General features: G+C 40.3%; 2 protein-coding genes across 31 annotated transcripts in view; one reads left to right on the forward strand and one right to left on the reverse strand.

Moving 5' to 3' along the window:
- Nucleotides 1-23,811, reverse strand: part of LOC124157624 (CUGBP Elav-like family member 2) — a 1,414,326-nt gene that overhangs the window by 475,479 nt on the left and 915,036 nt on the right. The window lies entirely within an intron of this gene.
- Nucleotides 8,539-11,657, forward strand: LOC124157622. Its single transcript, XM_046532493.1, has 2 exons — nucleotides 8,539-8,792; nucleotides 9,205-11,657. The coding sequence occupies exon 2, from the start codon at nucleotides 9,207-9,209 to the stop codon at nucleotides 11,292-11,294; it is 2,088 nt and encodes a 695-aa protein (XP_046388449.1). The 5' UTR covers nucleotides 8,539-8,792; nucleotides 9,205-9,206; the 3' UTR covers nucleotides 11,295-11,657.

The following is a 23,811-nucleotide window of genomic DNA, read 5'->3' on the forward strand; positions in this document are numbered from 1 at the left end:
CTTAATTTAATTTTTTTGGACCATTGGCGCGACTATTTTATATTTTACGATTTTTTTAGTTCTTCCCAAATTAATATTCTAAATGATTAATGAAATGTTATTTAACACTGTCAAATCAAATTGGTGTAATTAAGTACAGTGAAAAGGTGGCACATGAGCAGGAAATATAGGCAGGTGTATTAAGTGGCATCTTGTTGCAAACAAGTTTATTTCATTTTAGAAATCAGTGGTATAAAATGGCTTGAAAGTTGGATAGAAATAGCTCATTGTGCACGCAAAGAATCGCGTAAATTACAATCGCTAGCAAAAAAGAAGGGTAATCATTTTATCAGATTAAAAATTAGAATTTAACATGGCCAACACAAAAACGAAATTAAATTATTACTAACCAAGTTTATCCCTCTATTTTTGACTTTGACTCCCTTTAACCTCATTGAGAAACGGTTTACCCTACATAGACACAGTGAACGGAGTTCCACCACGGATGTGTATGCAAGCAGGCGCGGATTTAGGGGGAGTCACGGAGCTTATGAACCCTGAGACAGGAAGCACTACACCCTGAAAGCTTGGAGGAAAGTAAGTTTAACGGGTGTTAAACCCGGAGCAGGAAGCAATAAACCTCAATGCCCAGGAAAAGCAATTTTTCGCAGGTTAAATAGAGAACAGGAAGCATTAAGCTTCGCTCATTTTCCAAAGATGCGTTGCATCAATTTGAAAACTTGGAAGATATTTAACATTGAACCTTCCTGTAAAAAGTTAATGCAGATGCTTCGAAGCATATGAGAAACTACTAGCACACGTGTGCTAAGCATAAAATTCTCCGTGCATGCGACCTTTCTGAATTATATGATAGGAATTTCAGGAAAAACATTGCATGAACTCGCGCACAAAAAATTGTTTATAGTGTCCATAATTTGGATTCAGATATCCAAATTCATTTAAAAAGTATAAACCAATTATAAAGCTTCATTATTAGCCTGAAAAGATGACTGATTTTTTTCCGTTGGAATGGAAGACCACGCAATGAACTCTAATGAATTGCAAACAATAAAGATTGTTTAGGAAACTATTGGAAATGGGAACAAAGGAAATAGACTTAAAATAAGAGATTACATACACAATATGCAGAAAATGAAAAAAATTAAAATTGACTTTATAAATAAAATAATTCATGAAGCAATATTTAATGTGAACAGTTAAACGGAGAATGCGAACGGAAATTAGACCAAAAATGGAAACAAAGTCACCTTATTTTCCTGAAGATCACCTTAAATATCTTAGGCCGGACTGTAACTTTGGTGCGCGATTAAACCCCCAGCCAAAGGAATGCCTGCTGGAGAGTACGACGCACCAAAAGACGCATGGGAGTGCTTTACAGGGTGAGTAAACGACCATTCGGATGGTCTGGGGGGCATGGTCGTTTCATCGGCTGGGTGGTCCTCAAGAGTCCTTAAAAGGGGAAAGCGACGGGGGTGAGTTGGGGTGGGGGAGTGGTGACGAAGGATGAGGATGAGACTTGTGCACCCCCTGGATCCTTTCAACTAATCTCCCGCCCCCGGGTGGGTGGTTCTTCCGCAAAAGGAGGGCCGTAATGGTGGGCATTGAAAGAAGAGTGGAATCCGAGGTCGAAGGAATGGTGCGCTATTTTGGGAGCCAGATGACATCCGAGATAATTTGTACCAATGAGTGGGTAGGTACGTATAAAAAAGAATTACCCGGATTGAGGGTAATGAGAGCGGGGAGAAAACCTGCAGTCGGGGTCAGTCTTTACTTGCCTGATGGCAACAAGAGGTAAAAAGCAAAGTGCCTCCCAAAGATCGGTTAGCTTGCGTTAGTTAGGTTAGCCTGACATAAAATGTAATTATTTTCCGAAAATCGCTAGCAATGGAAACTTTATTTTGTAATACATTCGTATTTCCTCGCGTTAACTGTCCGGTGTATCTCGTTCAACCGTATGTCAAATATAACGAGAGGCATATCAATAAACGACTGTCAAAGTATTTTATTGATTTGATGGTTTACGCATCAACGAGATGAGGAAAACGGAAGTTAAAATTGTAGTCAATAGATTTAGGGTTATATTAGAAGTTTCTTGAGCAATCAGCGACCAATACGAACGCAAATGTTTGCTTGAATAAAATAAAGCTAAAAATTTTGCCATGGAGAGGTAAGCTTAACAGTAGAGAAAGTGAATGCATTTGTAAAGATTGCCCAATGGTTTCTTGGTTGAATTTTAACCTATTTTTTCAGACATAAAAAATGCTTAGATGAACTGAGATGCTTAGATGAACCTTCAAAGTTAGAACTACATCTAATGGAAACAAGGCTTTATGATTACACTCTTTTGAAACATTGAGAGTCCAAATGATGAATTAAAATTGTGTGCTTTTAATAAAGTTACGGACTAAAAATAAAATTTTTAATCCATGTTGAAATTTGTTTGTGGAATAAGATCAACTGTGAGGAATGCAATATTGAAGAAAGAAACTAACCCCCGTATCCTTCGCATTGTTTTTACATCTTTGTGGTTTCGATACAATCCATATCATTACGTTCCAATGGATACGTTGATTATGAAATGTAGTAGATAATACACAATTGCACCCATGGACGATGTAAACAAAGTGTGAAACGAATGTTGAAACCCTGAAGTTTTATGCCACGCATCCCGGGCCCTTACGGATATTTCCGGGTACAAACCGAAACCGACAAACGTTTGGCAACCATCAAACGATGTAATATAATGACAGAAAATGTTTAAGGAGAGATGGAGTTGGAAACTTCAGAGAAACAGGCTGTCGAGGAGGGTCAAGGGAGGCCGGAAAGCATGGCCGAGTGTCCGACGGTGTATCGGAAGGCTTTTCCGGGAAGGAGAGGGGGAGGGGGTGAGAGTGAAGTCCGCCCTAATGAAGCCGTCTCCTAATTTTCGATCCCTCCGACTCCTCCATTGCAACACGCCATCCTCCTGCCCCCGAGGTTCTGGGGAATTTTTGTCATTTTCGGTGCGACCCCTCCGCCTTGCGCGTTCCGCAGCAAGGGCATGGGGGAGAGAGGAGGAGGGACGGAGAAAATCGGTGCTAATGAAGGCTTTGACGAGGATGAGAAAGAAAAACCCAACACTTTCTCTGCTCTCCTGAGAACGGGGTCATTAAGGCACCGGTGTTTGTTACGAAAGCTCTACTCCTGTCCCGGAGTCAGACTCAATTATCACGGGCGCCAAACTCCGCAATACAACTTAGGGACTCGGAGTCGTCGTGAGACAAAAAATTTTTCTTTCTGGAATTTTTTAAGGGCTTAACAAGTGAGAAAATCTTTTTTAAAAGCTTGGCTACATCGATATGATAGCGCCAAAGATAAAACTCACTTCATTAGGACTACCGTATCCAGAGAGCCAATGAAAACACGAGGAAAATACATGACGACTGATACTCATAAAGGCAAGGACTTAGCAAGAACATTTTCTCGTTATAGCATAATTATCTCCTCTTTTTAATAATTTTTCACTAATTAGTCCAGTTAGGATAAAAAAGCTATGGCATTTTTGCGAAAGCACAAAGGGGTACATTTTCAATGCGCACATAATTTTAAAATATGCTCTGAACGTTCTTTTTTGTGAAAAAGGACTGAACGTGGGAGTTGAGCAAGCTATTTTGGCAAATATTGGCCAGCGAACAATACCCGCCCAATCTGAGAGAATACCACGCACAGCTCCCGACAATTAGGGCGGCATTCAGTGTTCCACGTGGCGAAAACACCGATAGGCCATTAGCTTATTACGTGAACAACTAATTTCCAGCCGCGACAAAGGGAACGCCGCAGGATTTCGCCTCACATATTTCGCCCGCCGTACTCGAGTTGATTCATCGAATAGAGAAAAAAAAGGAATACTGCTGCACGAAAGCACCGCTATTCTTCATTATAAATGCCGTGGGAATCCATCACGCCACTCTCATTTGTCGGTAGAGGCGAAAGAATAAAGAGCCCTGGGGGAGAGGCGGGGGTAGGAACAGAGAAAAGCTCTCGAGTGCAGCTACTCAATAACCGCTTCGACTTCGGAGTAATTGATGATTTGGCCTGCGGAGAGAAGCAGAAAACGAGATGGGAGGCTGAAAATTTTTCGAAGGAAGGATAAAGTGGTTTACGTCGAGACTAAAAAAGGAATCTAGAGCGCACCACAGCATGGGAGCCGGATAATTTGACGGAGCCGGCCCGGGGCGGAACAGGGTGACTGCGGGAGAGCCAGACAGAACGGGGACCGGATCAAAGGTGTTATCATTGTATTAGTGTACATAGAGCAGAATGATGCAACGGAGAAATGAATTAAATGGATTGAGGGGCGAGGAAGTTAATGGGAGGCCAGGAAAAGATCTCTGAAAGCCATAAAGAACTTGGGCAGAAAGGCATACTGCCGATGGTCTTTTGAAGACAATCACCGGAACACAATTGGAGGGGAAGAATGTAATGTGATGCCCCACATGTGATACACAGGGCAGCTTATGAAAGATGAGAAGGAGATTAATACATAAATGCGATTAGGTTAAGTCAAAAGTGAAAAGAGAACTGTTGACCGATGATAAAGGAAAGGTTTACAAATGGCGCAGTTGGGAGAAGTTTCAAGCCAAATAACTGATGTGATGATTAGAATAAAGGAAAAATTCATAAATTACTGCAATCGGTATCAATCACGACTGTTTGAGGAAAATCAAAAAGCAGATGAAATAGTAAAATTTATGCCAATATCATAACAACAAAAATAACCAAGGTGGGCTTATTTGCAAACCCATGGGTCGATTGTGGATTCTTGGAGCTAATAGTTATTGCCCTGTAAAATTAATGTTCCTGTGTTTCTGTATGGCACAATAGGAGCATCCGATTAGAATTTCGCATCCATAAGTCACAATCATCCCTCCGAGGAACTCCTCCTACGTCCTATCACTTGTTGAAATCCTAGTGATAACTCTTGTTCAAATTCAAATCTTAGTGATACAGCTGTAAATTCAAACTTCATACGTAATTCATATAAAAATAATAAAAAAACACAATAAGGTGTAATTTTCATCATCTAAACAAAAATAAACGTCTGAAACTGTAGCAACATCCTAAGTCTTCTAAGAGGACTATTTTCGGGAGGAGAATGGTAATGCACTTATCTTTGTACTCCAGATATAAAAAATTATATCCTTAAAATACTAGGAAAATTGACCCTTGTAGGATTAACTGTTAAAAACTATTCGTGTAAGAGATTCAAAAAAGATTAATAGAGTTAGGAAGCTGTAAATAATGTTTCAAGAAAAGATTTGCCGGGAAAAATAATAAAAAGACCACCTTAAAATATCCATAAATATGATTAGAAATGGCCAAGACTGTTTGCTTTGAGATTCGGAATTAAAGTATAAATCTCTTTTATGAAGGTCGCGGATTAATGAGAATACTACGCCGAGAGGGACCGCTTTAGCGATCGCGAGCACAAAGACCTCAGTCGTCTCTGCCTAATGCAGACAGAGCGTAATATCTCGATCCCTAGGAAGGAGGAAAATTTCCGGGCCCCACCGTGTTGCGGGATGTTCTAATTTACCTCAATTAAGAAATAAAAAAACCCGCAACAATTCCCGCACTCGCAATGTTTTCTTTCCAGCTTTACCTCGTAATTAGTGGGCGTGCTCGGCGTAGTAAAAAAAAGGATACGTAAATAGCGACGAGCCCCGCTACTAAAACTAATGCGATTGTTAACGGGTGGGCTATCCATCATTTCCCCCTCACGGAAGCGGGGAGGTAGCGGAAAGCGTAATTGCAATTTCATTGCAACCGAGGACATCTCGCGGTGGGCGGGGGGAAACGTCCTCATTTCCAGGCAATCATCTAATTGACTAGAATCCTTCTCGCAAACCCAGGTCGCTCCCGTCTTCACCCAGACCATCCACTCATAACGCAATCCCGACCCTTTCTCAACTAATCCGCGGCCTTTATTATCCCCCAGTATACTAACCCGCCCCGTCCTGAGCGGAACCCCGCCTTCGCCGGCTGTGGCGCGACCTTTGCCCCGTCTCCCAACCCGTGCCCCTCCACTCCTTCCCAATTGGAACGCCCTGCACCGCCTACTCAATTTATGACAGCCATCTTAGCGAGCTGCAACACTGAAGCATGCATGCTAGCTTGTGGGAAGAGTAGAGGAAACGATAGAGCAGGGAGACAGAAGGTTCCGCAATATCCTCCTGCGACCCCACTTCCACAATGCGTTCAAAACGAAGGAAATCCTTGCGAAACCGAGCGGAAACACTTTGGTTCGCATACTCTACCATAGCTGAAGAAAAAGGCTTACGTACGTTGTCTTCGAGCGGTGGCTAATATAAATATAAGAGTATGGTAAGCAATTTTATATTCAAGCAAATTCAAATTTATAATTAATACATGTGTACATGTTCTTCATGGTTGAAGTTTGCTATAATACGATTTAATTAGAATTTGATCTTACATAAAGGTATGGATTTCAAACTACATACTCATTGACATCCACCACTACCTCTTATATGCTATCTGCATGTATAAAATCTGCATGCATGGCCATAAAACAAATGACGCCCTTGCCTCAACCGTACTTATTGCTAAGAGCTAACAGGCTCGGCCCAGATCAATCAATTTCTAATGTAACTTAAGAAAAAGTAGATTTTCTGAATTGGCTGCGCGTAAAACTCTTTATTTCAATAGAAAATTTGATTTAAAAGCTAGTCAAGGATTTCTCTATATCATACCAACCCTTCGCGATTTTTTTTACAGCCGATGAACTTCTCGGTGGACGCATTCATTTTAAAGTAAGTGAACTACAGCATTAAGAGCCGGTGGAGCACAGAAGCAAACTGCTTCTCCAAATTGTCAGCAATCCTTAGACCGTAACACGTTTCACAACTGAGGAAATCGCTCCAACATAGAGCGGAAACACTTCAAATGGCGTGCCATACCCGAGTTCACGACCGGGTTTACCCCACCGTATTTGATCGCGTACCTGCAGGCGGAAATAGGGTGGAGAGTAAGCTAGAGACACTGTGTCATAAATTGGAGGACGCAATTTCCAATTATTCAAGCCAAATGCTTTCAAGCTTACGAACGGTTAATACGACATTTAATTCTACCAATTCAAGCCATTTACATGCATCATATGAAAAGGAGAACTTAGAGGAAATGAATATAGTTCTGCTATTATGGATATAAAATACAATACAATATTATTAATAATGATGAAATAAAATAGAACACAAAAAATATAAATGTCAATAGATATTGGGTTTTAGGACGAATATGAGAGAAAATATGAAATACGGGGATATTAGAGAGAAATTAAAATTGGCCCTCAGTGTTCAACTACTGAGAATAATAGGAAATAAAATAAGGAAATTCGTTGTCGTGAAATCTCAGTATAATAATTTCTCAATTATTGGAAAAGGGGATTCACTGAGAGACCTAGGTGAATCGTTCTTTAAATATTGATAAAATGTGAGAAAAATATAAAAAAATAATTATTATTCAGATTAATTAAATTTTATTTTGGTGGAAAAATGCCATACATTCGGCAAATAATAAAAAAACTACATCATTCCTAATATATCATAGGAATTTTGCGGACGTTATGCACGTAGTTTAAACTGAGACGTCTCTCGATTCTTTTAGAGGAAAAAACAATCTTTAAAAATAATATTCCTGCTGAAAATGGAAATTTTAAAAATTTACCTATATGTCGCATGTGCTGACAACGAAAATATTGCTCCAAGGTCCTTACTACTTCATTACAATTTTTATGCCGACTACGTTGCGCCCTTTCATACTTGTAAATGAGTTATTGTATGGAACTTCCAGCTCCTTCCCTAGAACCTGGAAATTTTCTCATGCTGCATTGCGCTTTCCAAGTCTCAGGAAATCCTTCTATCATCCCAGGCGATTACTCGCCTAAACACGCTTGTACTGGTGTGCATAAGTAGAAGACCTGAGTTTATGTCATCACCGGTGCCAACGTACCAGCCGCCGGAGTTGGAATGAAGGATGAGCGGATGGACCACAAGCACAACGCCATTAATTACAGAGTTGACTCAAAGAGGAGTTGGGTGCTCATGCTTCGACATATCTCTAAATGATATGAGCTAATAGCGGATAAATATGAATTAGTGACAGGCAGAAAACTGCAACACATTCATATCGTAGAAGGAGAGCTATAATAATTTACCCTTAATGGAATATTTTTGGTACGTGTTCCACTGCCCGGCTAAAAAAACTACTGAAACATTTAAAAATGATATTAAACAATAATTCAAGTCATGGCAAGTCTCTCTGGTGTTCCAGCTGATATCAATGTCCCTGTTGGTAACGGTCCTGAACAATAACGAAGACCACGAATAAATTCAACCAATCGATTCGCACGGGATGAATACATAGACAGAAGAAAACAATAAGCCTCCATAATATAGGGGTAATTCTATTGTGAAGGAAGTATTAGTAAAGGGAGGATGAAATAAATATTTAACAATAAATGCCTACAATACTAATAGGGGAGAGTGGGGCAAAACCGACCAGGCGGGTCAAACCGACCCCTCTAATATTCCCCAGTAGGTGTTGCTATCCAGCGGCAAAACTATGAACTAGTTGAAGAGGCCGCCATTTCGTGCAGATCGAGCTTGGTTTCGTTGGCATGCTTGACAATGTTGGGGTTATGTAGAGTTCTGAAGTTTTAACCAGTTTCTTTTACAACTTTAATGTCATATTTATTTTGATTTGAGAAGTGTAACCATCAATCTAATTTACCGGAGGTGAGTACATGTGTTTATTTACAGTGTTTACTTATATTTTAACGTACGAGTAGCTTAGCTAATGATTTTGGATAACCTCAAATTTTCATATTTGTTTTACTGTGTACCTAGGGGCAAAACCGTCAACAGAAAGTGGGGCAGAACCGACCGGGGTCGGTTTTGCCCCATGATATTTCAACTTATCAGCTGTGCTTCACTATATCTATTAAAATAATAGAACCCATTTTATTAAGTACTAGCTGTACTCGTGTATAATTGTGCATAATATTGAGATTCCATCGTCTCAGCCAAACTTGAATCGATTGGGCTGAAATCATAGTCTTTTAACAACATTTCTATAATTAGCCTACTGGATGTTAATTCCTCATTTTGCTATGATCCTGAAACTAATACACCTGAAATTTTGTTTTAGACATGGTGAGGAACTATGTCAGGAAGACGGATCGGCAGAGTTGGTCTCATGAAGGGATGGGGGAGGCTGTAAATGCAGTTCTTGAGGGACGGATGGGATATACTGCAGCATCAAAATCTTTTGCTGTTCCCAGATCAACATTAATTGATCGGGTAAAAAAAGCTCGAAAAAATCAGCTAACACCTGCGCTAGCCTCTGAAAAACGTCTAGGGCGATATGACACTGTGTTTACGGAAGCCCAAGAAAAGGAGATCGTTGAATACGTACTGTTTATGGAGGCAAGATTATTTGGATTAACAATTACCGATCTTCGGCGGCTGGCATTTGATTTAGCAGAAAGAAATTCTATCAATCATACCTTCAACATGGTTGAAAAAATGGCAGGTAAGGACTGGTTTTATAATTTTGTTAAGAGGCACCCTAAAATAACATTAAGATCACCCGAGTACACATCATTGGCTCGAGCTAAAGGATTTAACAAGTGTGCTGTTGGAAAATTTTTTGATCTCTTGGAGTCAATTTACACTGAATATAAAATTCAGCCAAATGATATTTATAATGTGGACGAAACCGGGATACTCACTGTCCCAAATAAACCTTCAAAGGTGTTAGCTCTCCGGGGGAGAAAACAAGTTGGGAGTTTATCCTCTGCAGAACGGGGTATCCTCGTTACTGTGGAAACATGCATGAGTGCATCCGGGAACTTTATGCCACCAATGTTTGTGTTCCCCAGAAAGCGAGAAAATCCATTGTTGATGGATGACGCTCCTCCAGGATCCTTTGCCTGTTACCATGAATCTGGGTGGATAAATAATGAAACTTTCCTCGTCTGGTTCAAGAAATTCATCGACTTCTCAAATCCCTCAAAGGAAAAGCCAGTTCTACTCATTTTGGATGGGCATGAATCGCATGCAAAAAATTTGGACCTTATTGACCTGGCACGGAAACATAATGTGGTTTTACTATGTTTTCCACCACATACAACACATCGTCTGCAACCCCTGGATGTTTCATTTATGGCTCCTTTGAGCACTTACTATGAGCAGGAAGCTAGGCAGTGGTTGTGTAGTCATCCTGGGCGCTGTATCACAATTTACCAAGTCAGTAAGCTTGTGAATAAGGCTTTTACTAGGGCTGCCCTCATGCAAACTGCCATAAAGGGCTTTGAGAAGACTGGCATATACCCACTGGATAGGAACATATTTCCTGATGACCTGTATGCTCCATCTGAAACCACTGCTAGACCAGATGAAACAGATCCTACGAACTCCCAGTCATCAGCGTCTACAGAAGAATTGAACACTGCACCAACTCAGATGTTAGCTTCAGTTTCACCTTGTTCTGTCCAGCCCCAGACCTCTGAACAATTTGATCCCACATCTCTCCTGCCTTTGGATTATAGAAGACCCGATGTTAGCCTTCCTCAGTCATCTTCATCTAGTGTTAATCATCCTCAGCCACCAGCATTTCCTGCTTTTGATGATATGATGTGCAGGCCATCAACCTCTAGAGCACAAAATGAAGCCTGGAACCATCCCTCATGTTCTGCAGCAACATCGGCGTCAAGTTATCTCCAATCCCTTCCGATGGAAAAAAGTGTGTGGAAACAAATTTCACCCAAACTACTCATGAAACCTCCACAAGAAAAGGAAAGAGTTAAAAAGAAAGGAGGAAGAAAACCTGGAAAGACAGCCATACTTACATCGTCACCTTATAAATTAGAACTAGAGGAAGACGAGAAAAAAAAGGAGGAGAAAAAGATTATTAAAAAAGAAAGAATGAAAGCTAAAAACAAAGGAACAGTGGCGAAGAATGATAAAAATAAAAAGGGTCCTAAAAGAAAGCTTGCTTTCCAAGCTACAGCCCCCCAAATACACAAAAAGAAGTCGAAAAAAATGAAAACCGATGCTTTCGAAGATGAGGAAGAATATGAAGAAGACGAGGCGGCATGCATATTTTGCAAGGAATTATATTCAAGATCTAAAGAGAGGGAGGGGTGGATTCAGTGTTTGAACTGTAAAGAATGGGCTCACGAGGCGTGCGCTAATTGTGAAGAATATGACAATTTCATATGTGACTTTTGTTCCTAAAATGTAAATCTAAACTCACACAGTGTTAATTTCTTATTGTTAATTAATAAATATTGCTGTACATTGTAAAAACAGTGTGTTTTTTAAATATAAATTACCAAAAATAGCATTATAAACTTTTTTTAATGTAAAACATATGGGTGTCGGTTTTGCCCCACTAGTGGGGCAAAACCGTCATTATGTCAGTGTTAGAAAAAAAATTCATATAAATTTAACCTGTATCAGTAAAGAATAATGCATCAGTATTTTATTTCTTTAAATAGTAAATATTGCAATTACGCTAATTTTGTGTAAATATTTGTAGCAGAAAGCCAAATTTCTCATGAAATAGCTTAGCAGGTCGGTTTTGCCCCACTCTCCCCTACTAATGCTATTAATATTTTTTTAATTCGCTAAGAATATGTTTGGAAAGATCAATCTTAAGTTATTTAGCATATAAGTAGTATAAACATAATAATTATATCACGAATAATTATATTAAGTGTCCTACGAGCAAAGGTTACAGCATAACTTAAGAAAGAGAATTTGAACAATAGCTCAGAAATAGATGTTCAACTGATGCATTAACTTGTCTTCAGACCAGCAACAATCCTTTAAGTGTTTGAACTCCACTAAGCGATAACTTTATGCCGAACTTTTCACGGGGCAGCAGAAATCCTCTGGAAAACAACCAAGAGGTTGCGCGGAACCTATTCATACCAAACGGAGTACCTCGTTAACGACTTCAAAAAGGATTTTTTTGCAACAATTTTTGCCGAAACGCCGAGCGAAGGAAATGCTTCGATAGAAATTCGAAAGACCATACGGATTACTGAAAATAGTAAAGAAATGTTGAAATGCGAGAGAGAGAGAGAGGAGCTACAGTTGGCTCGAATATGCCCTATTATAAGTTCCATTCTTTTGAGAAAGACTTTCATCAATTAACGACCCCTGGAAAGAGCTTAATGCGAGGACAAGGGGTATGAGAGAGGGGTCCGGAAGCAGGGAATCATGAAAAAGGACGGCCTGGGAAGACAAGAGGCGCTCAGTCAGGCAGAGGAGTGAACGGAGCCCGGTGAAACGAGTGAATAATTTCGAAAAATCTGCACTTCCGACAGGAGTAGACAACTTCGCGAATGACTGCTGACTCGGTGTAAAAATCCGAGCGAAATAAGCTGTGAGCTCGGCTCCGGATATTTGGCACTTAAAAAAGGGTGCTCGGGGAGGAGAGAGAATGCAAAAGAACGCGAGGGCAAAAAAAAGTTGAAAACCGTTAATTAGATCATCTCCCCTCGCAGTCACAAGCATAAAAAGGCCCCAGAAGCTCTTCACGGTTCCTAAAATATTTTATGTGCAATAAACAGGTTAATGGGAGAGAAATGGGTCACCTGCAGAGCAATCGCTCACATAGCTAAGCAATGCCTTATCTTGCGGAAATTCTCTCCGAACAAAAGATTTTACGGCCGAGTTCGAAGTAATTCCTACAGCTATCAGAACATGCTAATAGTCGAGACTTTTCTTTTATCTTATAAAGGAAATACAAAAATAGTAACTCCAGCGTGAGATGGTGGTAGAGAAACATAAAAATTGAAATTTTATCCCATATAGTTCATTTTGCATTCATTGATATAGACACACGTCACTTTTGACTTGAGGAAATACACGAGCAAGATTATTGACTTCATTTCTTAATAGGATATGTATTAATACTGGGAAAGCATTAAAATAAAAGCCAAAATGTTTTTTTTGGCAAAGGAAGTGATACTACTAGGCAGATATAGAGCATGACTTGAACAAGCCTGTACTATATTTGAAGAACTGGTTAAACTTTATACTATCTTCAATTGGATAAATCATATTTCAAATAAAAAAAATCACTTTCACTGCACAAGCATGAGACTTAAGCTATTTTTACTACGCCAGTTTATTTATTTAGCGTTATGTGTTTTGTGAGTTTTATTTACAAGCCTACAATATTAAAAGCAAAAATGACAATGAGGCGATCATTGGTCGGAAAAGAAGTTGTATTCATAGAAGTCATACCACCGAGATGTTATTTAAGCTGAGGAGATTTCACTTAAGACTTAAATCAGGATATAGTTCGAAAAAACCTACCAATTGACGGTAACTAATGTAGAAGATCGCTTTTTCACAAAAACGAGATTGAGAAAAACATGGCTAAATACTCAGGTGTGGGGGACACTTTATTATTACAATGAGTTTCATACTAATTTAAAAAAGCTGAACATCTACTACCGTGAGCATAACGAAAAAACTAAACTTATTCACTATGGCAAACAAAAAAGTTCGTCCCATTAAAGAAGAACAATCAGGATCTTGAAAGCCAGCTCAGAGAAACCACGACTGGAATTGAAATGGGATACCTGAGTGGTTCTGAGGGGAATTAGTGCAGAAGGTATACTGACTAGAGGCCTAACATATGAGAAGAGACGATGGCCCATCTTTTCCCAGACACGGCCACCAGATAAATGAACACTCGCGGACTTATGACCCTGGTGAAACATCATCGGCGAGAGTCTCACATCTACCATATTCCTCCGAAACCCTGATACGCGACTTTATCTCCCGCCACCCTCGCACCCATAACCGAGCAGGGGATCAAGAAAAGGTGGAGAGAGAGGAGAAGGAAAAGGCTGCAGCGGGAAAGAGGAGAACCATCCACTCAACTCCATTCCCCTGGCCAATGTCCAGGCATCCAGATTAAATATACACGCGGGAGGAGCGAGCTAGGGAGAAGAATCATGGGAAGGTGGCAGCATCGCCGAGATGCTCGTAAGGCCTGCACTTAAAAAAATGTAAAGAAACATGGTGCGAGCTCATCAGAGTCAAAAGCTGCCTGTTTGGAGATTACATGTCAGGGATTTTGAAGAATTTTCGACAGCCAAAATATTTTTATCTATAATCAAATTTAAAAGCTATAAATAATCAGTTTAAAGGAAAAACTGATTATTTATAGCTTTCGAAGTTAAAAGTTAAAAATAAGACCATGTCGAAAATGTAAGCGACTCAATAAAAATTGTGGACATAAAGAAAAACCTTGTTTAATTATCGGATCTCTCAATCATCTGGGTTTCAGCCGGGTTGCTTCAGCCTGGGTTGCTTCACTTTTTCCTTACTCCTCGACTTGAATATGCCTGGTGGAATCATGGCAAAAATGGCGTCAAACTCTGACAACCAACGCGGCGAAAACCCGGGATGTAGAGAGATCAACGAATCCAGAACGCCACGGAGAACTACGAGCCAACCTTCTTTGATTATGATATATGCCCAGGGTACTTAAAAAAAACATCACTGAATACGCACAGTTGTTAACATCTAAACGTTTTGGATTTTAATCACTACAATGTAAGCAACTTTGTGAATCACAATGTAAAAATAAAACGAAGGAATATACTATGGTAGAAATGCGGGCAACTGGGAGGCTATACCTCCCGAGAAAGGAGAGAAAGAAATTGAAGGAGCAAAGAGGGTATAGCAGTCGAAGGAGGAGGAACATTGCAAAGGCGGAACGACGGAACAAGTTGAAGCAAAAACAGTCGGCGGCAAGCAAGGTATGGAAGGTGCGGGAGGCATGTTACGCAAGGAAGTTCCGACGAAAAAAAAAACTTTTATGCATACACACGAGAGAATTTTCCCATTCGGATCCGAGCCAAGCTCAAGCATTATCTGGGGAGGGAAGGAATTGGCAAAGAGGTCCGGGCAGGGAGCAGGCATAGGCGGCGAAGAGAACGGGAGAGGTGGAGTGTTGGGAGTGGAGAGAACATCGGAAGGAGGAGGGAACACACGGGTGAGGATATAAATAATGACGCGAGGACAGAGATGCATACCGTAAAAACCGTAGTAGGCGTTATGCATACCCCCCTTACGCCTCCCTCCCTACAAGGGGACCTTCAGAGGGAAAATGAAGCCAAGCCGAGAGGAGTACGAGGCACGCTACTTTACCGGCGAGCCCTTGCCTTATTTATGGCTCCGACAGATCGGATTCGACTCTAATACGACGCTCTCAATATCCGATATTCCCTCTCTGACATTCACTTCCATCCGGAAGTGATCTATCGCCATCTATGACGGTGTGAAACATGTAAGCCGGGAGAGGTGGGGGGCAAAGGGTCAAGGCGAGGGTCGGATGGAGTTGTTGTATCAGGTTAGAGAGTCAGTGCTAACCGTGTCGTGCCAGAGTTTGAAAATCAAAACAGAGAGGAGTCGTTAATCTCTTTTAACCGAGCTCCCGGATCAAATTTGCCAGCACTCGTCGCGACCGAAGAGTGAAAAATCACACGGGTAGCTCGAATGAACGGAGGCAGCGTCGTAACGTTGAGCTTCATCGCTTAAAAAGCCATAATTCTTCAATGGACACCGAATTTGGATTTGAAGTGGGGGTTTCTGTTACTGTGCAAAGAACTTGTAGCCAACTTGCCGGGGTAAAAATCAAGAGAATGGTCATGCGTTGTTACTCGTGGCTCAATGTCTACCTCTTGCGTCCTCTGCATTAGTTAATATTACTTTTTTCATTTTTAGCCTAGATACGCGCTTTTGAGTATCACAATGCGCGCACACTTCCACCAAGCCATCATCTTCCTAGGAGTACTTACAGTGGGTTTCGTCTAATTGTAATTAAGTAAAGAGCCAGGAAATGATACGGAAATTAAGGGAATTTTCTCATTATATTAAAACCAAATCCTTTTAATGAATGAAATACATTGAGTACTAGGAATTTACATTCTATTTTAATACAAAAATGGCGATTTCCCGACTATAAATTCGGCACGCAAAAAGGCTATCATTACATTATTCTTGGCTCGATAGGGCCTCATTTCAGAATAAATTTTAATGGTAAAAATATGTGAGCTCAGCTCAAACTTCAGCGTCAAAAGCCTAGGAGTGAGAGTTAGGTGGTGATTCAAAAGAGAAGTTTTTATCTTTTTCACATCGTGTTCAAAGAAGGTTAGCAGTGCAAGGAGAAACTAATGACAATAGGAGTAACCGCACCTAAGTAAATTGTATGAGAAGCCTCCAATCACTTTTGTGCCTTGAGTACCACTTCCATATTCTACATTCGTTTGTTTCAAGCGTACACACCCGCAGGCAGATAAGCGCCACCCAAACTCTCCAAATGAAGGCTCAACAACATAATCATAAATGGTTTTCAAACGCCATGATTACGTAGTTCGAATACGAATAAATAATCGATTTCTTTATTTTTCCGAAAAGCTTTTCGGCCTGCCAGGATATATCTGGAATCAATGGCTCTATTTTGTTTAGGAATCCTCGAAGGTCAAGTATGATTTATGGTTTTGCTTTCGTCCTCTCTGATTTACGGATCCTGAACTTTCCTATTTTATGGGATGTCCGATCAAGAGATTCAATTCCTACCAAGTAAAGTATTTCCCCAGATATGTTACACTATTATTAATTTATAGAGGCGTCAAGCAGTTGTATGAATCACATTTAAACCCTGATTTTCTTAATAAATTCGATCAGGAATAGAGTAACCCAGTCTACCTCTTACTTCATTCAATGGGCCGATATCTATAAATACTCTAATATCTATAAATCCCATCTATAACTATACATCGATATACATGAATTCTAAATTGACAATATAGTAAAATTTTGTTTATATTTGGCCGATGATGGCAAGTTTCCATACTGCGTTTCCTTATTAACATAGATGCCCCTTCCTTCAGTCACTAGCTCGCAGAAATTTACTTTTAGGAGCACACAAGTTTAGAGAAAAAGGAGTTGGCCTTTCATGTTTTTGCCAGAGAATAGCAAAAATGATGACAAGCAGATAGTCATTTAACGTGGCTTGGTGCACCTTACGGTAAATAACGTGGGTATTTTCCCGGCTGAATACCTGGAAACTTACATGATGCTCGCAATGACCCCAAACCTCAAATGTGGTAGCGAGGTGTGCACAAATTAAAGTTGTTACGCATAAGTGGGGCTTTTCATGGAGGCAAACTGACTTCTGTTTATTGCACTAATTGTAAGGAAAGGAAGAGTAATTCGGAAACAACACACAGAATAATTGAAGTCCATTGGTGTTAATAGTAGGCATCAGATAAACCTTAAAAGATCACCTTTGTTCCAAAAATGATAAAGTCGTGAAATATCAGTTATTGTAGATACTTAAGTTTGGTTACGCACACATTGGGTAACTCAGGGCATAGATAGTAATAATTCATAAATGTACGACCTCAAGGATCGAAAAAACCACCACAGAAGTAAAGATGAAAAAGAATAAGGGCAATGAGGCTGAATCACGAGAGAAGCGATGGCTATAACAGAGGGCAAACCTGTTAAGACAAAATCACGGAGAATAGGAATCACTACCCGGCACATTGATCCCCACAACAGTTAGCCATCAAAACGTTCGTCTGGCGCGCAAACAGTATGATACATCGGCGAGCTGGTTGCCGATTCTCGACGAAGTGGCGAGGCAGGTAGGTAAAAGGGACGCAGAGCGCACTCGAGAGGAAGAAAAGGCTGTTTCGCGGATCACAACTCTATGCAAACAACTAGGGCAGAAAGCCTGTCAATTAAAGCTCCCGCTGCGTCGTGGCACAGATCATAAAATCTGTCGATAGGTACGCATCTATTCAAGGGATTAGACTAAAGAACTGTAGAGAACAAAGCTCAGGGAAATGAATCGGGAGATGAGTAGATACCTGTCTTTCGATAAAATTCGCCGGTAGTTCTCCAAGGATATGGTATTTAAAAATAATTAAAAACCTATGAAATATTTGATAATTTTTGAAAAAATTAATCGGAAGATATCAGTGTTTTTCTAACCTTGTATACATTAAATTCATTTAAAAATTACTTCAAGTATAAAAAGTTGGTTTTCGGCACTTACTACTCGTCCTCAATTTAGCTTAAAGATTAACAAGAATGGAGAAAAAATGGCAAAGGATAAGAATTATTGAAAAAATCCAATATTATTCGGAAGGGCTAAGTGGAAATGCGTAATAATAGAACGATATAACAGCTTTATTTCCTCCCAAGTTGTACTATGTAGATGCCAACCAGGATTTTCTGAACTCAACTACGATGGCATTGTACAAATTTACTTTGAAAGCAACGCCAAATATTCTACATCACTTCCTATCAATGAAATCTCCTTCTAAGTGCTAAAAATGTCAAGTATTTCTTTCAACAACTTCATGAGCTTCCAAGCAAAAATTAAACGCTTATTTTATTCTTCCACGATGGTTTCGAGCATAATATTTTTTCCAACAAAAGGGGCACGGTAATTTCCATGGATAAGAATGACAAGGAGATACAAAAATCGCTCAGGCCCACAGTCACCGAGTGCTCGTCCCTGATTGAGGCCACCCGCCGTGCACTAGGGAAGCGATTGGGGTGACGGGTTCGCCGGGAACAGCGCGACCCCTCGATGCTAGCCGATCCACCCACCCCTTCCCGAGCGTAATAGCGTGTAACGGCTGCCGGAGCAGACATGTCACGAGTTAGACCGGCTCCCAAAAGGAGAATCGGCGCCACGAGAGAAGTCAAGAGCCCCTACTCCGAGTGACAACACGAGCATGTAGGACTAGACATCAAGGTTGTACGCATTTACAAAAAAATAACAGAAACTAACAGAAACTAATAAATATCGGACTGGTTAGTTAAAAACGCATTATACTTTTCCATAAGAGCGATAAGAGGAGATTTTTGTCAAGAAACCAAAATATTATAATAGGAAGCCTAAAAAATATTACATCGAAATAAGACAAGCGAGAAAAGAGTAGTATCAAACATTCAACTCAGAAGTATAAATGAAAATTATTAAATGATAACCGTAGAAACCTCTGAAGAAAAGATATCGAATATTTTTCAAGTAAAATGTAGATATTTACGGGAGTTATGTAGCAAAAACCATATTCCACGTCTGTTAAAAATATTCCCAGATACCAAAAAGAGATAAGTAATTACGGGCGTCATAATCGTGACAGCATCAATCTTGGAGGGGTTATCAACGAACAAAACCACTTATGTATAACATGAAATTCATTAAGTAACGCCATTTTAGGGAACCAGTTATACCCAAGGAATCTTACTTCAACTTTTGAGTACGAAATTCAATTACCACAAAAATTACATGCGCTCTCACTCTAGAAAACAATAAATATTTGTGCTCCAGAAGACACGAAACAAACCAAAATTCACCAAATTGGCCGATGAATCTACAGACACAGGCAGGACCTTCGCTGAAAATAAAAAAAAAAATCCACCAAGCCCAGATTCAACAACTAGCCGAGGCAATCACACTCATGGGAAAAAGGCCCTATTTATTTTAGTCACAATTCAATAAATCACCCGCGTTGACGGAAATTAATGAAGGGAGCCCAGCGTGAGGGAAAGAGGGAAGGGAGATGGACGAGGGTAGGGAAATTATATTAAAGAAAGTGACCCGGTATTAAGAGAAGAACAATAAAAATAAAAAGGGGAAAGAGGAAGAAAATGGAATTGAATTTCTAGCGAGGCGAGGGAGACAACATAGAAATTCCCGGGGTGGGGGAAGTGCGGGGTCCGGGAACAGGATGGAGAGAGGTCGACAAGAAATAGGGGTGTGCGGGAGAAAGAATTCTGGGAGATTGCGAAGAAGAAACGGGGTGCAAACTTGGAAAAAAAAGCATTTGAGCGTGGGAAAGAAGGCGGAGGACAGAGAAACAAAAGAAAAAAAGGGATGGGGAGATGGGGAAGAAAAATTTTCTGGATAGGAGAGGAGTTGAATCAGAAATGGAGAGAGAGAGGGAGCGACGCCATCGCCAATTTCCTAACGTTCTGAAAACGGCAAACAATAACACGAGTGCCTGGAGAGGAAAAATAATTCGCCTGAAGAAAGGGTTTTTCGTTTCAAGGGGTACTGCGAGTGAAGGGAACTGCTTTCACTCTCTCATCTTTATTCGCTATCATGAGAACCAGAGCAAAGCGACATTTGCAAAAATAATGCTCGAAGACATGGCTAGATATCAAAATTACCCTACAAACAAGATAGAGACATATACTAAAGATAAAAAAGGTCGGAATAGAATTTTAGCTCATAGCTGTGGTCCCTTCACTGTAACTACATCCGGAAAAAAATTGAGAATGCTACTGGACTTATCTCAATAAAGTTAATACTCATAAAAGAAAATCAGTGGTAAAGTACAGCACACAGACAAAAATGACCCTATTTTCAATATATTTTGACGTTCAGATATTTTTACATCTAAGAATCATACTTCACAAGTAAATCTAATATCACAGGCGTTAAAAAAACTATAAATAACTGTAAATTGTTAACTAATGCCACCGAAAATAATTTAATAGTATGCAATTACTTTTAACGAAAGCTATAGAGTCCCTTAAGACGGCAGAGTTCTCAGTTTATTTTCCCACATGCTACACTCGGGCCAAAACTTTAAAGTTTTATTGACGCTATCCCGGTTAATGAGGACTACTTTTTTGAGAATTACTCATTATATTTGCATGAGGAGCCTGAAGCAAAGAGAACGCGGGGAACAAAGTATGGCCCCACGGATTACAATCAACACCCTTATCCAGAAAGGGAAACGAACTTTAAATACGGTGCTTACCCTAAAACTTAGAAACAATACCCCTAGATATCTTTGGCTCCCATGAAAGGGGGGAATTCTTCCCAAGTTTGCTCGCTCTCTCACTCCCTATCTCTCCCGTCATGAATACGTACGATTCGACGACCCTGTTCAATAATGGGTGAATCGGGGGTCTGTATGGTCACAATTCCTTCCTTTCCCCACCAACTCGAGAAAGGATGTGGCACAAGAGGAAAGTCAGCGGCATGGGTTAGATGGGAGGTGATGGGGGGGACAGCAGGCCGGGAACATGACGTGGTAAATAGAAACGCGGGGAATGAAGAGAAAAAAAAACCCTTTCGACTGCTACGACTGAGACCTGAGGTTGCTCCCATTTGAAAAGAAAATGGAAATCATATTAACTGAAAAAAGGGGTCAATTAAATAAATTAGCGACTTTATAACTTATTTTACGTAAAATTTGATTACGAATGCTACTGTATTTTTACGCAAAAAACTTATTTTTCTTTCCCTTCAACGGTTTTGTGATAAGAATATAAACCGATCTGTACCTATATGGAATATGAATTTTCGTTAAATTTCACCAAGATACCAATCACCAATAGGTATTATGGCTCGCTTTATGGATATCAATCACCAACGTAAACAGTCTAATACGATGGAGTTGACGGGCAATATAGTCGGATTATTAACAACATTTTACTGAAAATTTTCTTTTGAGCCATTCTGATAAATTAAATTTTGCTAAATGATACGCAAATTTCCATTAAAATATTACCCCATAAAAACCTTTGGAACATATACAACGACACACAGCATACACATAATATATTCTATTTGTTCACATACAGTAATTATATCAATAGGCTTCTTTTTGGAATCAGATAGGGGTTAAAACACAAATTAGATAAAAAAAAGGGGATTTGGCACATTAAGAGTGCCGAAATGCACCATCAAGCTTTTCGACACCGAGCGAAGAAATGCTCAAGGAGACAAGGAACACAAAAAAGAGACAAAGATGTTACTGGCGTGAAGGAGGGATGGACTGGGGGACTGGAAAAAGGCAAGATCGCGACGGGAACGAGGAGGGGGAAAACGTGGCGAGATCCTTGAGTGGAAAAAAAGTAACGAGTTCACGAGTTCCTACCGAGACTCCATCTGCCCATTCAGCATTCATGAGATAGCCTAGCGAAGCCCCCCACCCCCGTATCTCTTCCAACCGTCCGAAGGACCCTTTTAAAACCCTGTCTGACTCCTCCACGACTTCGCTCCTATTATTACTGCTCCTTTTTATCGTTCCTTTTACCACGTGCCTGTCCCGATGCAGCCTCCCGACGTGGACCGTTGCCCATTGGCCCTTCGGACGTTTAACAGACGAATTGTCGACTGCGGGAGACGCCGCGAAGAGTGGGATTTTAAGTATTTCCGTCGGGTCAGTGAGGCGGGGGGACGCTGAGGCCGAGGTCCTCCGGGAGGCGTCGTTCGGTCTCGGGCACGCTCTCGGGGCTTTCGGTCCCGCGCGTGTTCCGGCGGTCGCTGCTATACTCGTACGCAACAGACCGTGATCGCCCACACTCGTTTTGAACGTTCGTACCCGGGGAGCGATTCCAGCCCTTGCTTATTTCCTAGTTAGCGATTATGAAAATAGGTGTGTGTGATCACAAATATAATCACTCCTACCATTACCAATTCGAGTTAAAGATAACGTTAGAATGCCTTTCATATTTTATCGTGGGTAGAATTTATCGGGAAGCCTTATCACTGTGAAGTACAATGACATTTCATTACATTTTTCATTATATGAAAATTTATGTTAAAATATTTCTTGGAGTGTAGGTCAACGTATGTTATGCAAAAACGTCTTAGCCAACGTTTCTGTTTATATTAAAAATTTTGTTTGTTTTTGAAAATTTATTGCAATTTAATTATTAACATGTCAAAGTATAATACTATTAAATTAAAGTCCACACTATAGACGGTCCAACTACAGAGATTCATACTCAAGGGACGTTTGCCTGTTATTAGCACTCGTAATTATTTTCTCATTAACAGCGATTGCCATTTCCCTCGTCCAAGAATAACCAAGATCAGAAAGCAATCAATAGATAAGTAGAATTTTTGCACTTCATCCTGCTGTTAAGTTGGGATTTTGATATAGATGAGAAAGGGAAACCATTATACGATGAAAAGTTTACTACAAAAATGAATTATTAATCACGGTTTAGTAATCACAATGATATTGTAAAGCTACACGAAAATTCATTTTGGTATCCTTAATATATGTGTTGAAAATTGTAATTGATTATTAGACAGTTTTAATTACCCAATGGAGCTCTCTTTAATTATACTCTTATTTTACTTGATTTTTACCACTATAAGAGAAGTGACATGAAGACCTTATTTATAATGCAGAACAACATAATTAGCCATAACTTGAGGCATGATATCCTGATGAAGAAATTCGTTGAGGGACAATGGCAAGGATGAAAAGGAAGACCTCGAATAAGATACATGGAACAGGTAAGAAGGATGCGAAAGAATAGAAATACGTACGTATGAAAAGATTAGTTGATAGGAGAATAGAGCTGGGTAAAACCTATCTTAGAATTGCTGACCAGTGATGAAGAGACTGAAAACGATTAACTATTATTACTTTTCAAAACAGGTGCCACCTCAACACCAGCCCTTTTCTCGCCAGTTTCACGTGGGTGCAGAAGAGCACTGACACCCAGACTGCAGGGGGGAGACGTGACACTAACCCCAATCGAACCCCACTAACACGCCCCATACACGTCCTTCGCACCGCAGTTCCCTCCACAATAAGTCTCCTCAGCCGGTAATGGCCCGTGGCGGCCACCGGCGACCACTCAAAACTCCCCCCGCTGCAAACCCACCGGTTTCACGGGGATCCATGCAGATTTCATGACGAGCACAGCCGAGGAAACGTATGGCGGA

The sequence above is a fragment of the Ischnura elegans genome, chromosome 4 (assembly GCF_921293095.1).
Source record: "Ischnura elegans chromosome 4, ioIscEleg1.1, whole genome shotgun sequence".
NCBI lineage: Eukaryota > Metazoa > Arthropoda > Insecta > Odonata > Coenagrionidae > Ischnura > Ischnura elegans.